At 44.0% G+C, this 16,190-nt stretch overlaps 1 protein-coding gene across 1 annotated transcript in view; it reads left to right on the top strand.

The window, feature by feature from the left end:
• LOC119963211 overlaps positions 1-16,190 on the top strand; it is a 680,876-nt gene that overhangs the window by 420,107 nt on the left and 244,579 nt on the right. The window contains exon 15 of the mRNA XM_038791968.1: positions 1,063-1,226. Within this exon, the coding sequence (XP_038647896.1) occupies positions 1,063-1,226 (164 nt within the window). The remainder of the gene's footprint in view (positions 1-1,062; positions 1,227-16,190) is intronic.

The following is a 16,190-nucleotide window of genomic DNA, read 5'->3' as shown; positions in this document are numbered from 1 at the left end:
ATGAGGGGCATAGACAGAGTGGATAGTCAGAGACTTTTTCCCAAGGTAGAGGGTCAATTACTAGGGGACATAGTTTTAAGATGCGAGGGGCAAGATTTAGAGATGTACGAGGCAGGTTTTTTACACAGAGGGTAGTGGGTGCCTGGAACCCGCTGCCAGAGGAGGTGGTGGAAGCAGGGACGATAGTGACGTTTAAGGGGCATCTTGACAAATACATGAATAGGATGAGAAAAGAGGGATACGGACCCCGGAAGTGTAGAATATTTTAGTTTAGACGGGCAGCATGGTCGGCGCAGGCTTGGAGGGCCGAAGTGTCTGTTCCTGTGCTGTACTTTTCTCTGTTCTTTGTTCTTCACTCCAGTCACTATCTGCAAACCAACCCCTGCAGCCTCCCCAGTCATGTTTTGCCTGTCACTTCTCAATGTTGATTACCTTGGCAAAGTGTGATCTCTTCAAAGCTCTCCAGAATCATTGTCAATTTTGACCCCTGTTTTAATTGTCCCAATTACTTACACATACTTTTCCTCTTCAACTACATGTTGTCTTGAGATAAGTCTATGTATGCATTTGGTGCTTTACTAATTATGGTATAAAATGAGAATTACATTTGTACTTTCCTGGTAAGATTTGCTCCAATACTGAACTATTTAATCTGAAAACAAAAACCAGCCCCGCTGTGTGAAGAAAGATTATACTCCTCCACGTCCTGCAATTTGGTCCCATGGAAATTGCTGATTTTTGCCTTTGGTCATGGAGATTGATATTGTGGAATATTCTCAGATCCAAAGGATATAACCAGTGCGGATTGTCTTGCATCATCAGTATAAGCAGCAAACAATGCAGGGAATCCAGTACATTCCTTACTGTTCTGACTGTTCTGCTTATTGTCATCACTGCACAGTCACGGGAGGAAAGTCATATTCAGAATGTTACATAATTTAGTTATTCCTTGAGTAAATATCCTCAGGAAGAATCGCTTTCCGTTTATCGCAGACTAAAACTGTTCCTTTGCCTTTTTTTCGTAACTGCTGCAACGATTTCTGTATTACATTTACACTGTAGGATGAAATTGCAAAAGCCTTTGAACGTCAGAAGAAAGTAAATGCAGCTGTGAATATCCATCAGCTCTTCTCAGGCTTGATCAATCAGGAAAATATCTTGGCGTTCCTAGCAAGTCAGAGTACAAAGAATTTGAAAATATGGGAGAAACATTTGAGATGGCAGTGGTATGTGTCATATTACTTTGTGTAATATAAATATTACTCTTTTGAACCAGCCGAGTTGTTGAAATGAGCAGTAATTGTCTTGTAAAGATAAACTAATTTATTGAGTAATATAAATTAATATCGTGAGTTCTTTTTACTTAATACTCAACTAGTAAAACAAATAAACAATTATAGATATAACTAATTAAATTATACAATACAATACTTTGATAACTAATAACTTCTTCTCTCTAGCTCTCCTACATCTGTTATCTCTGCATTCCTGTTACACACTCCTTAGAAAGAGTGGGAAAACTATTTATATAGATCCTGATAGTGAGACATCTAGGGCGGGATTCTCCGACCCCCCCACTTGGTCAGAGAATCGCCGGGGGGGCGGCATGAAACCCACCCCGCTGCTCCGACGCCGGCTGCCGAATTCTCTGCCGCTGGTTTTTTGGCGGGGGCGGGGATCACATCGCGCTGGTCGGGGGCCGTTGCCAGTGGCCTCACCGCTGATTCACCGGGCCCCGACGGGCCGAGCCGCCGCTCGTTTTCGGCCGGTCCTGCCGGCATGAAATACGCAAGGGATCTGGCTCTGAGGGCGGCCTGTGGAGTTCTCGGGGGACGCGGGGGTATCCGGCCCAGGTGGGGATCCCACGGTGGCCTGGCCCGCGATCGCGGCCCAGCGATCTGCAGGCCAGCCTGTGCCGTGGGGGCACTCTTTCCCTCCGCGCCGGCCTCTGTAAAGCTTCGCGATGGCCGGCGCGGAGAAGGAACACCCTGCTCATGCACAGGGATCACGCCAGCGCTTCTGCGCACGTGCCAGAACACGCTGGCGCTCCCACGCATGCGCCAACTCGCGCTGGCCTTCGGCGCCGGTTGGCGCGGCGCCTACCGCTCCAGCACTGGCCTAGCCCCCAGATGTGCGGAGGATTCGGCACCTTCCAGGCGGCCCGACATCGGAGTGGTTCACCCCACTCTTTGGAGCCGGTAAGGCCCGCCCGCCGGTTGGGGGAGAATCCCGGCCCTCATGTTCAATTGCCTGTACTAGCTTTACATAGATTGATCACGCATAATGATATACAGAGATCACTCCTTTCCCCCCGCCCCCTTTGTTTTACATTTTCTTGTAAATATTAAAAGAAAATTTTACATTTGAAATGCAGTGGTTACATAGTACAGCAATCACTAGAATTATGTAAAAGTTCACAAATGCAGTCGATTTGGTCGTCTTCTTTTCCTTGTCGATCTTCTTAATTTCAAAGGTGATGTAGAAGTTTTAATGTCCTTGTTGATTATCAGATTAGAATGTAGTTGTTGTTCAAGTTGTGTGATGTAAGTTAAGATGAAAAATCTGCGTTTGATCTTTGACTTGAAGATCACAACGATTTCTTCTGTAAATGTTACCATCTGAAGTTTTAATCAGATAAGATCTGGAAGAGTATCGCCTCATGTGAGCAATGTCAGACCAACCTTCTTCAGCACGTCCGAATCGAACAGTATCGTTTTCTGATAGAGTTGTCAAATCTTTTGTGTGTAGATCAAAATACTGTTTTTGTTTCAGTCTCTGTTGCTGAAGTTTCTTCACAACATAATGCTGTTCAGGATCAGGAATATGTAGGTAAGGTAGAGTTGTTCTTATGTTCCTGTTAAATAACATCTGAGCTGGAGATAATCCTGATGATAAAGGTGATGTTCTATAAGTAAGTAATGCTAAATAAAAATCAGATTGTGAACCTTTTGATTTGCTAAGTAACTGTTTAATGATGTGGACGCCTTTCTCAACCTTTCCATTGGACTACAGGAAATGAGGGCCTGAGGTGATGTCGAAATTGTAAATTGTTGAGAATTCTTTCCACTCATAAACTTGAAAAACATGGGCCATTGTCAGACATGGCGGTATGAGGAATACCATGGCTGGCAAATATTGCTCTGCATGCATTGATTACAGGATTTGATGTAAGATCATTCAACTTCATGACTTCTGGAAAATTTGAGTAATAGTCAAAGCCTAAAATATAATCCTTGCCAAATGAATGAAAGAGATCGATGCCTACTTTCACCCGTGGTGATGTAACGATGTCATGCTGTTGCAGTGGTTCCTTGCATTATTGACTCTGATGTGTTTGACACGTTGAACATGATGAGATGATGTCTGAGATACCTTCATTTATACCTGGTCAATATATTGATTGTCTGGCTCGGCGTTTACATTTCTCTATGCCTAGATGACCTTCGTGAAGTCTCGTAAGCATTTCTGACTTCTTGCTGTCTGGAATGACGATTCGATCCTGTCTCAGCAAAATATCATCCAAGATAGTCCGTTCAGACTGTGTACTCTGGTATTGTGGGCAATGGCCTTTTGGCCATCCATGTTGTAAATGATGTTTAACTTTGGTCAAAGCGGCATCTTTCTGTGTTTCTGTACGAATTTGTTGAAGCTTTGAATCAGAGGCAGGAAGTAACTCTGAAAAGTTGCAGGTGAGAATCAATGTCATTGATTGATTCCTCTTGAAGAATATCAGTGTTGATGGATCTGGGCAGAGTGTCAGCTATGACTAAACCTTTACCTGGAGTATATATATATAAGATTATAATCATATCTGCGCAACTTCATCATAAGTCGTTGTAGTCTTGGTGTCATATTATTTAAATTCTTTTCATTTGTGTTGACAAGTGGACGATGGTCTGTTTCTACAGTAAATCTTGGTAAGCCACATACATAATCGTGGAACTTGGTAATTCCAGTCACAAGTCCAAGACACTCCTTTTCAATCTGGACGTACCTACACTAAGTCGAAGTCATGGATCTGGGTGCGTAGGCTATGGGAACTCATTCACTGAAATGGTCGTGTTGTAGTAGAACTGCACCTATGCCATTCTGACTAGCATCAGTTTTAGTGGGCCTGGTCGGGTCAAAGAAGGACAAGCTGGGAGCTTGGATCAACTGTTATTTTAGATCTGTCCTTTCTTCAATATGACTCTGAGTCCAGATGAAATCAGTATTCTTTCTGATAAGCTGACGTAATGAGGTTGTTCTGCTGGAAAGATTCGAGATGAACTTCCTTAGAAAATTGACAAATCCTAGACTGCTTTCTTGTCTTGCGGTATTTGCATTGACTTGATGGCTTGTACTTTGTCTTCGTCCGGCTTGATTCCATTGGCTGTAATGTTGTCACCTAAAAATTTCAAAGAAGAGGCGGCAAACATATATTTAGCTTGGTTCAGCTTTAAACTATGCTTGTGTATTCTCTTCAACACTTTTCTAAGACGACTCATGTTCTTCTGGTGTTGTAGACCAGATGATTATGTCATCTACATAAACACGGACTCCTTCAATGTTCTCTGTCATTTGTTCCATTATACAATGAAATATTTCTGATGCAGAAATAATTCCGATGGGCATTCTTTTGAATCAAAATCCCCTGAAAGGTGTGTTGAAGGTACAGAGGAGCTTGCTGGAGTCATCAAGCTGCATCTGCGAAAAACCCTGTGAGGCATCAAGTTTGGTAAAAATTCTGATTTGATTTCCTCTCTCTTTGGTATCGGATAGTGCTCTCGTCTAATATTACGATTGAGATCTTTAGGATCCAAACAGATTCTAATGTCACCCATTGTTTTTTTTTAACACAGACTAGGGAGCTGACCCAATCAGTCAGTTGTGTTATCTTTTAGATGATTTCTAGCGATTGCAATCTTGTTAGTTCAGCCTTCATTTTTTCTCTAAGAGGAACTGGTACTCGTCTTGGCGAATGTATCACTGGCTTGGCATCTTTCTTTAGAAGTATCTTGTATTGGTACGACAGTGTTCCCATGCCATGAAATACATCAGGGTATTCATGTAAATGTTGCTGGATGGCTTCTTTAATTGTAGCTGATTCACAAGTATTGAGGAAAATTCTCTCAATGAGCTGCAAATCTTCACAAGCTTGAGCACCCAATAGTGAAGAACGATTGTCATCCACTATCTCGAATCGGATATGTTTGTGAATGTCCCTGTTGGTCGCACTTAAATAACATGAGCAATGTGAAAAAATTGGATTGCCATTATAATCTTTTAGTGAACGTTCTGCAGGTACTATGTCATAGTGACCTTGAATAGTAGACATATCTTTGGAATTGAGAAGATTCGCTAATTTGAATGAGATTGGAATATTATTAATACGGACAGTAGTCATCCATTCATTGCTGACGACGTTGACTTGTTGATCCTTTGTTGCTTGAAGATCATTTTTATTTTCATGAAGAGCTTTTTTCGTTGCTTGAAGATCATTGTTGCTTGCTTGCTTGCAGATCAGTCTACGTGGATGCTTCAACCATTCCAACAAACAAGGTATTTTCCAACGATAAAATGACATCGTCTTGGGAAAAATCTTGTTGAGTGTTGATTTGTTCATCTTTGTCAACAGCTCTCACATTGTAGTTCTTTTTATGTGTAGGAGGAGGATAAATTGCAGATGATTGACACCAAGAAGCAAAATGATTCATCTTTAAACATCTGAAACAGCGTTTTCCAAAAGCAGGGCAGTTTCTCTTTAAGTGGGCGTTGCCACATCTATGACACGTCATCATGTTGCCGTGACGTATTAGTGACGTTCGCGCATGCGCACACGCAGACCTCTTTTGCGGAGTCTCGCATTTCTGTGCGAAGTGCGCATGTCCCAAGTTGGAAAATGCGTGCGCTGGGTAGCTGCCGCTCTGAACAGTCTTCAGTGCTGACTGCGACACCATTTTTATTTTCTCAGCCTTGTGGTAGACGTTTGTGCCTTTTTCTTTGGGATAAAACTCTAAATGCTGACTTTTGGTCTGTTCACTGGACGTGCATTTCTCTAATGTGATTTTCAACGTTAAATCATTTTTGCAAATTAAAGCTTCTCTTACAGTATCATGAGTTATTCCATAAACAATTTGATCTCTCACAAGAGAATCATGTAGATCAGTGTAGTAACAGGTTTGAGCTAAGAGTTTGAGATCTGTAATGAAGTTATTCACCAGTTCACCAACTTTTTGGACTCGCTTATGAAACCTGAATCTTTCTAAAATTTCATGAGTTTACATTTTGCAATGGTCATTGAATATCACGATTATATGTTCAAACTTCGATTTATCTTCACCAGCAGCAAAAATAAACGAATTGTAGATTTCAGTTGCTTGCTGTCCTGCTAAGGACAGAAGCAAAGCGGTTAGTCTTGCTTCAGATGCAGCATTTAAATCACTAGCTTCCATTTGGAGCTGGAATTGTTGTTTATACAACCTCCAATTTAAATTGAGATGACCAGTGGTCTTTAGATGTCTGGGAGCTTGCACTTGGTCCATCGATACTCTGTTTTGTCGAGGATTCCGATGTTGCGATGACTTCACCAGTCGAATAGTTGATTCCGATTTTTTTTTTTTGTCCAAATTTTCTTTACTAGTCTTTCTTAAGACCTAATTTAGCCTGGTACCATGTTATATTACTTTCTGTAATATATATATTATCTAGCCGAGTTGTTGAAATGAGCAATAGTCTTCTTGTAAAGATAAACTAATTTATTGAGTAATATAAATTAATATTGTGAGTTTACTTTACTTAATACTCAACTAATGAAACAAATAAACAATTGTAGCTATAACTAATTAAATTATACAATACAATACTTTGATAACTAATAACTTCTTCTCTCTAGCTTTCCTACGTCTATTCTCTCGGCACTCCTGATACACACTCCTCTTAGAAAGAGCGGGAAAACTATTTATATAGGTCCTGATAGTGAGACATCTAGTGTTCAAGTGCCTGTACTAGCTTTACATAGATTGATCATATATAATACAGTATGCTCTGGTTAGACAAGTCTCAATAAGTTAAAGATGCTATATAAATGCAGGTGTTATTGTGTTATTTTCTATCAAGTACATGCGTGGAAGGTTTTGCCTATATTATTCCAGCAGGTTGCTAGAAACACGGCCTCTATTCTTTTCGGAAGTTTCTCCTGCAACATTCCAGTTTCCCATCAGCATATCAATTGTTTAAATGACGTTAATAAGTTTAACTAGTTGATATTCTCCACCTGAGATTGGTCTCACATGAAACAGGAAAAAATAAGAATCACTGACTGAACCACACTTCTGAAATGTTGGCATGTGGGTTGCACATACCATTTCAAACGACTATTTTAACATTTCCTACTGCATTCCCCATTAAAATGTCCATTTCCTGTAATGCCAGTAGTGGTGCTGTAATATCATTTTCGTTGTTAACCTTATAACCTACCTGTCATAACTTTCCGTAATACGACAATGAGGCAATATATTATTGTTGTGGCTTTTGTTTTGTGATCTATCAAGTTTTAAAAGTCTATAGGTTGGGAAAGAAAGTGTCAATTTCTATTGTTAGCACATATTGGATAGGCGATGATTACCAATATTCATGGCCAGGCCTTATAAGAAAGAGGAGCAGTAGATTGAAAATTGTACACATTGCCCAGTCAGGACAGAAGCATTAAGGGAAAGTGAAGAAGGGGGTGAATTCTGGAGGGGAGGGAACCATGGGTGGGATGAATTTTGCTGGTTAAGGGACCCTGTTCTCCTACACGGGCCAGAATTCTCCGTCGTTTGTTGGCAGCGAGATTCTCTGGTCCTGCCCGCAGCGCACCCCCGCTGCAGGTTTCACAGTGGCGTGTGATGGCTTCAATGGGAACTCCCATTAATAGCAGCGGGAGCAGAGAATCCTGGAAAACACCACGCCACCACCTGCTTCCGAGAAACAGGCGGCTGGAAGGTTGGAAAATTCCCGCCCACAGTATGTAGTTCGAGTGTCAGGGGCGGGAGTGCTAACTGCCTGTTTGAAGTCCTACTCAGAAATTGCAGCAGGCAAGCTGAAGTTTTTTTTTAAGTCTCACTACCATGAAAATTACTCCAGCATGTATTTCCTCATGAGTGCACTTTTTTCCAAAAGTTTTATATTTTGAAATAAAGAGGAAACATCTTTTCTTTATGTTTTGTGGAGTTTGCGATGTAAACATCCCAGCAGTTGACTCCTGTGAGACTGTGATTGGCAAAACCAGAATCAGATGCAGCTATTCTCCTTAAAAACTGTAATGCTGTATTCTTACAACAGAGGCAAGTGAAAAGTTCTAATTCCCGAAATACAGAAAAGCCTGGAGGGATGAAGTTGGGGGATGAAGAAAGATAGGCTCATGTTTTAGGGAACGTCCTTTGATAAAACTGCCATCATCTGACGGGGAAAGCATTTGTTTTAGATGAGAAGTATGGGTCGATATTCCAGAGAGATTTGTTGCCAGTATTGGCAGATGAACCCTTTAAATGAGTTAATGCCTTCAATAAAACAATGGACTGAAGAATGTCACAATGAGATTACGGAAACTTGCTTTGCTGACATCTTACAGATCTCCAGGTGAATTTAAAAAAAAAATAATTTTTAGACATTAGCTGCGGAAAATCAGAGGAAATTTAAATAACTACAAAAAGTTGCAGACTTATCCTGTGCATTGCCAAAAAAAAACCGATCAAATGCATGGGCTCGATTCTCCGCATCCCGACGCGGAAATCGTGGCCGGCGCCGGGGCGGAGAACCCATTTCCCCACATGGAATCAGGACAGGCACCGGTTCCCTATTCTCCAGGCCCCGAAAAGTGGCATACCCAGGAAGTACGCCGTGCCGCGTATCCGCTACCTGCGGGCATTGCCAGAGCCCCGCCCCGCCATTCTCCGTCCCTGACCATCTGAAGTCCCGATGGTGTGGATCTAACATGGTCCTGCCGGTCGGGATACTAGGACTCAGTCCACGGCCGCCATGGTCAGGGGAGGACCGATTGGAGGGCAGGGGGGGCCTGATACCGGACTGGGCAGTTTTTGGGCGGGCGGTCTGGGCCGATCATGGGCACTATGTCCAGCTCCGCGGTCTGAACAATAAACTCCAGTGAAACAGTCTGGCATTGTTATTCCGGAATCGCTGCAAAAACGTCAATGGATTATGATCAGTATATATAATTGTGTCAGACTGATTGCTGGTCACATAAATGTGAAAATGTTGCAAAGTCAGCACCAAGCTCAAAGTCTTCTTCTCAATCGTTGAATACTTCTTCTGGTGCGTATTTAATTTCTTAGAAAAATAGCCAATTGGCCGCTCTAGCCCTTCGTCGTCATCTTGTAGAAGCACCGCACCTACGCCCACATCACTCACATCAATAGCCACTTTGAATGGTTTGATATAATTTGGAATAGCTAACACAGAGCAGTGGTTAACACAGCCTTCAGGCAGTCAAATACCTGTTGACACTCCGCTGTCCACTTAAATTTGCTCCACTTCCTTAGCAAGTCCGTCAGTGGAGCAACCACACTGCTAATGTTTGGCACTGTATTCCGGTAAAATCCACTCATGCCAAGAAATCACATTATTTCTCTTTGTGTCGAGGGTATTAGAAACTCACCAATAACTTTTAGAACATAGAACAGTACAGCACAGAACAGGCCCTTCGGCCCTCGATGTTGTGCCGAGCAATGATCACCCCACTCAAACCCACGTATCCACCCCATACCCGTAACCCAACAACCCCCCCCCCCCTTAACCTTACTTTTTAGGACACTACGGGCAATTTAGCATGGCCAATCTACCTAACCCGCACATCTTTGGACTGTGGGAGGAAACCGGAGCACCCGGAGGAAACCCACGCACACACGGGGAGGACGTGCAGACTCCGCACAGACAGTGACCCAGCCGGGAATCGAACCTGGGACCCTGGAGCTGTGAAGCATTTATGCTAACCACCATGCTACCGTGCTGCCCCTATTTTCACATCCCGTGGGACTAATCGACCCTGTCCAATTGTATGGCCAAGGAAAGTGACTTGGGCTTTTCCAAATTTACTTTTGGCTAGGTTTACTACCAAACCCGCCTCCTGAAGTCAATCAAATAACTCCATCAGATGTTCTTTCCATGTCTGGCTAACAATTGGGTAATCCTGAAACGACTTTGTTAGTTAACCGTTGAAATGTGGCTGGGATGTTTTTCATGCCAAATGGCATAACTTTGAATTGGTATATACCATCTGGAGTCACAAAAGCTGAGATCTCCTTCGCCCTTTCGAATAAAGGTACCTGCCAGTAACCTTTAAGTAAATCCAGTTTGGAAATAAAAGCTGATTGTCCCACTTTCTCAATACAATCTCCAAACGTGGGATAGGATAAGAGTCCGTTCTTGTAACTGCATTAACCTTTCTATAGTCCACACAACCGTTGGGTACCACCCGGTTTAGGTACCATCACTATGGGTGAGCTCCTTTGGCTGCAACCCACTTCAATTATGCCATTTTTATGCATACTTTCAATTTCTTTGTTAACCTGTATCAGTTTTAAAGGGTTACGTCTATATGGATGTTGTTTAATTGGAACAGCATTACCCACATCTACGTCATGTATAGCCATTTTAGTAATTCCCAACTCATCTCCACAAACTTGCCCATGTGATATCAATAACTCTTTCAGGTCAGTTTGTTTTTCCTCTGGAAGGTAACTCAACAATTTATCCCAATTTTAAAAACATCCTCATTTTCCAATTTAATTTGAGGAATGTCAAATTCAAAGTAATCTGGATTCAGTGCTTCACTTTGAGTTAGAATCATTAAAACCTCCTCCTTTTGCTCCCCTTCCCTTTCAAAGTACCTTTTAAGCCTATTCATATGACATGTGTGACATGATTGCACTTCAACTTTATCTTCACTCACTGATTTCTCCTCTTTTCTTAACCTGTGACTTTGCGACCTTGTTGCTACACATTCTGGAAAAATCCCAGGATATTCGTCCTTCAACACTTCAGTTGTCTGATTTTCCACTGGCCTATCAACCACATTAGGCATCACTCCCACCTGCGATTCAGCTATATCATTACCCAAGATGAATTGTATTCCTGCACAAGATAGTTTCTCTATTACCCCTACTACCACTTCACCACTCTTCACTGGACTTTCCAACCGTACCTTATATAATGGAACACTACTCTTCTCACCCTGAATTCCACATATTACCACATTTTCTGGCAATATTCTTTCCAAATTACATAACTCCTCATCTCTTACCATCAAAGATTGACTAGCTCCCGTTCTCTTAAAATTGTGACTTCTTTACATACTCCTCCTGATACACATGAGTAAACTTTATCCACACAAGTAAATTCTTTAAAGAGATCTGGCACCTTCTTATCAATCACCTCTTGATCAGGCTGTACAATCTTTTGCACCTCCTTCGCCTCACTTAGGCTTTCCTTTACCACTTTCACAAACCCCACTGTCTTATCCGGTTTTACCACATCAGCCTTCCCAGTGCTTTTCTTCAACCACCATGTGACTTTACATGGCCTAGTTTATTACAGTGAAAACATTTGAAACGTTTCATGACTCTTCCACCCTCCTGGATTTCTTTTTTAATCTGAGGTACACTCTCTTTATGATCTCCCATCAGATCCCCTTTATCTTTACCACTTGAGTATTTCTCATGTCCCCAGTTTCTATCCCTCACCGGCTGAAACTGATGTCGGAAACCAAGCTTTGATTTATGAGCTAATTCATAATCATCTGCCATTTCTGCTGCTAACCTCACAGTTTCAACCCTCTGCTCTTCCACATGAGTTCTCACTACATCAGGAATTGAATTTTTAAACTCCTCCAATAGTATAATTTCTGTGAGAGCTTCATACGTTGGGTCTATTTTCAAAGCCTTTACCCATCTATCAAAATTACTCTGTTTGATCTTTTCAAACTCCATGTATGTTTAGGTTCTCTCCTTAAATTTCTAAACCTTTGTCTGTAGGCTTCAGGCACTAGTTCATATTCACCTACGATGGATTTTTTTCACCTCCTCATACGTGTCAGATACCTCCTCTGATAGTGCTGCAAACACTTCAATAGCTCTACCTACCAACTTTATTTGAATCATTAATACCCACATGTGGCCATTTCATTTGTTTAGCTACCTTCTCAAATGAAATGAAAAACGCTTCTATTTCCTTCTCATCAAACCTTCGCAATGCATTGACATATTTAATTAGATCCCCACCAAGCCTTCGACTATGATGCTCAGGTTCATTATCCTCATCACTATCCTCAAACTGTATGTTTCCCTTTACATCCGCCAATTTTAACTGACTTTCATGTCTGATGGCCACTTTCCGAAGCTCAAACTCTCTCTCTTTTTCCCTTTCCTATCTCTTTCCCTTTCCTCTCTCTCTCTTTCTCTCTCTTTTTCTTTTTCCTCTCCATCTCTTTCTCTCTCTTTTTCTTTGTCCCTCATTGCGTATTCATGTTCCAGTTATTTAATCTGTAACTGAATTTTTGCCAGTTCAAATGCGTCAGATGTATCTCAGGCAATTGTAAATGCTCAGCTACCGCTGTAAGTACCTCGTCTTTTTGTATGCTGTCAGGTAACGTTAACTGCAATGTCTTTGCCAAATCTAAAAGCCTTTTTTTAGTCTCTGCTCGTAAGGCACTGCGTGTGACCTTCTCCACCCTCCCAAAACTTCCGAGCCTCTGAAAGAGCCATTGTTCACAACACACTCCCTACTTAAAATGGAATACCACACCTGATCGGAGGGCAGGGGTGCCTTATACCTGACCGGGCAGTTTTTGGGCGGGCAGCCCGGGTTGGGCACATGGCCGATCGTGGGCACTATGTCCAGCTCCGTGGTCTGAATCCGCCATGGAGCATGGCGAGGCCGCTGCCATGCGCATGCGTGCCCTCTGACCCAGAAGTGCGGGCCCTGTTTCTGCTAGTTTTACATTGGTTAATTGCTAGCTCCCTGCAGGACTAGGAATGTGTAGCCCTTTGATGCCAGTTTGTATGGCATGAAAGTCCACAGTTTTTACGACGGCGTGGGGACATAGTCCCAAAAAGTGAGAATCCAGCCCAATATATTGTTATGGGCCAGGGTTCAGTAAACTCCAAAGTATATCATGGTGTTCACCTGATCCACGACAGTTAATAGATTTTGGTTATGGGGAGCACAAGGGTCCACTCTCCATGTGTTTTGCAACAGAGACCTTAAGTATTTTTAAGACAAAACAATGTTTATTCTCTGAACCCAGTTAGCATTTTATAAACTCACAGTAAACATCTTATCAACCACCAACACACGTAACCCCACAGATACAATACTCTATCGGTAACCCTTAATATCTTTCCTAACAACATCCATAAGTTAAACCCTTTCAGCAAAGTCAGCAGGTTTAAATTCTCCACAGAAGAAGGTATTATTTTGAAATCATCAAGTGATCTGGAGACACTCTTTAGAGAGAGAGGGATATACAGCTTCTTCTTTGAATGCAGCTCTCCAACTCTGAAAATGAAACCAAAAACAGAGCCATAAAGCAGCTATACAGCTCAAAACGAAAGTGAAAGACAGAAAGACAGACAGCTCCATTGACATCATTGCAGCTATTTGATAAACACTCATTTCTTAAAGGTACATCCACCTGACAATATGAAGGAAAGTGAAAGCAGCAAATCTTTCATATATGGAAAGAAGAACATACAATCTACATTTTGTATTTTATATATTTTATGTTTGTAATAGTTATTACAGCAAATGGGAACTACAAGTACATAACAAATCCAACAAGAAAGATGAATTAACTGTGGCTAACAAAATAAGCCAACAATTAAATTAGATCAAAGGAATGGTTGCCAGGAAAAGTAATAAGCCCAATAATTTAGAACAATTTAGAATCCAGGAAAGGGCACCTGATAAGGGAAAAGAGAATATGAATGCAAGCTTGCAAGAATCGTAAAGGCAACAGACACAAAAATCTTTAGGTACATGAAAAAGGAAATATTATCAAGAACCAATGTGGATCCATTACAGGCAGAGACAGGAGAATTTGTAATGGAGAATAGGGAATGGTGAGAAATTGAAACTACTGGGTGCGGGTTTCTCCGTTGGCAGACGCTGAAATCACGAAACGCGACTGGACGGAGAATAGATTTCAACGCCAAATTTGCAGCGGGCGCCGATTTGATGCCAAATCACAATTCTCTGTCACCTCGCCAGCGGCATCAATGCATTCCAGAACACACGTACAGTGGGCACCATTGCACATCATTAGCGGGCCTTACCCGGTATTCTCTGGGACCTCCACGCTTGTCCACCTCCGATGAGCTGAGTTCGCAATGGCGTGGTTTACTTGTGCTTTTAAAAATCGTGAAACCGGCATTGTGGCTGATGAGGGAGAGAGGAAGTAGGACACAGGGAGGTGAAACTGTAGGCTGCCGTAGCCGGACACTGACTGGGCTGGCTGTGGGGTGGTGGTGGGGGTGACGGGAACAGGCCGAAATGCCGGGGTAACCTCCACGGAACTGGGGCAGTGTCCAGGCATGGACTGCAGCATGCAAGGCAGTCATCTTGCTGTTCACACCACTGACCACCCATTTGGTTCTGCAGAGTGACACCAGCCGTATGGGTGCCTCCACCTCCGTGCACCCAATCCTCTGCCATACCCACACCCTACCTTGCCGGCGGCCCATACAGGGCAACGCACACTGTAGCCCCTAAGTGGGTGCCGGGTGGGGGCCATGGAGCATACCACTGGCGGGGTAGTGTCTTCCGATGGTAACCCTGCCATCTGGGACAGGCACCAGGGCCAGAGGCCCCCACAGTACCGGGCAACAATGGGACCAGGGGAGCAGAGATGGGGTTGGGGGCGGTGCTGGGGAACACCAGGGGGCAGAGCCGGGAGTGCCAACCGGGGCAAACATGAAGTTGGATAGACCTGGTTGGGCATGGTGGTACGCACCGTGCTAACATATTGGCATTTCACAATGGATATTGGAATTCAACCAGTGTAGCCTTCCTGCTACTTGCCGCAGCCCTGGAGGGTGCCCTCAGGCTGTACGAGATGGAGCTGCTCAAAGAGGAGGAAGCTGCAGCAGCGGAGCATGTAGCAGCCGCCCAGGATTGGAGAGCCAGCCGTCCAACAGGCCGAGGAGGGGGTGATGCCAAGGAGGCGCGCGGCACTGCCTGTCATTCGAGGACCTGCTAGGTCCGGGCATGCCGTTGAAGACTCCGGCTGAGCAGAGAGACAGTGTGACATATCTGGCACCCGCTCCCTGTGGCCTCCTAGGTGACTGTCGCCCTGACCTTTTACGCAATGGGATCCTTTCAGGCGCCAGGTGGGGACCTGTCTGGGATCTCATAGACTTTGGTGCACATGTGCATCCGCGCCGTCACTGACGCCCTATATGCCTAGGCAGCTTAATACATCCACTTCAATGTGGACCGAGCCCCCCACCATGCCCGGGCAGCGGGGTTTGCCGCCATCGACAGGATGCCCCAGGGTGATCGATGGGTTGCATGTCCCCTACGAGCACCGGCAGATGACAGGTTGCACTACACCAACCGAAAGGTGTACCACTCAATGGACATGCAGCTGATATGTGACCATGAGCTACGCATCATTCATCTCTGCGCCTGATCCCCGGGCAGTGTGCACGACACCTTCATCCTGGCACACTCGACGATCCCTGACATTTTGAGATAAGCCCCCGGCTGGGGGTTGGCTCCTGGGCCACGGGTTATCCACTACAGTCGTGGCTGATGACACCTATCTGGAGGCCACAGACCGACGCGGAGACCCGCTACAATGATGCCGATACAGCAACCAGGAGCGTGGTCAAGCGGTGCTTCAGCCTCTTGAATTTGCAGTTCAGGTGCCAGGACCGCTCTGGAGGAGATCTCCATTATGAGGCTGAGAGAGCGCCCGCATCATGGTGGCCTGCTGTGTACTCCACAACATTGCACGGCAGAGGGGCTATGTGCTGGAGGAGGAATGCCAGACCTTGTCCGACGAGGGAGATGCGGGGGAGGGCGAGGATGGGCCGGACATGGGGCCCAGACAGGCAAGGGAGGCTGCACGACATTTGTATCAGGGCCAACACGCACGGGACGCTCTGATCGCCTCGAGGTTCACCAACTGCGGTGGAGGCATTGGGGACGAGGGT

Source organism: Scyliorhinus canicula, chromosome 3 (assembly GCF_902713615.1).
Source record: "Scyliorhinus canicula chromosome 3, sScyCan1.1, whole genome shotgun sequence".
Taxonomy (NCBI): Eukaryota; Metazoa; Chordata; class Chondrichthyes; order Carcharhiniformes; family Scyliorhinidae; genus Scyliorhinus; species Scyliorhinus canicula.
Note: the sequence above shows the minus strand (reverse complement) of the source record. Positions and strands in the feature narration are given on the sequence as shown.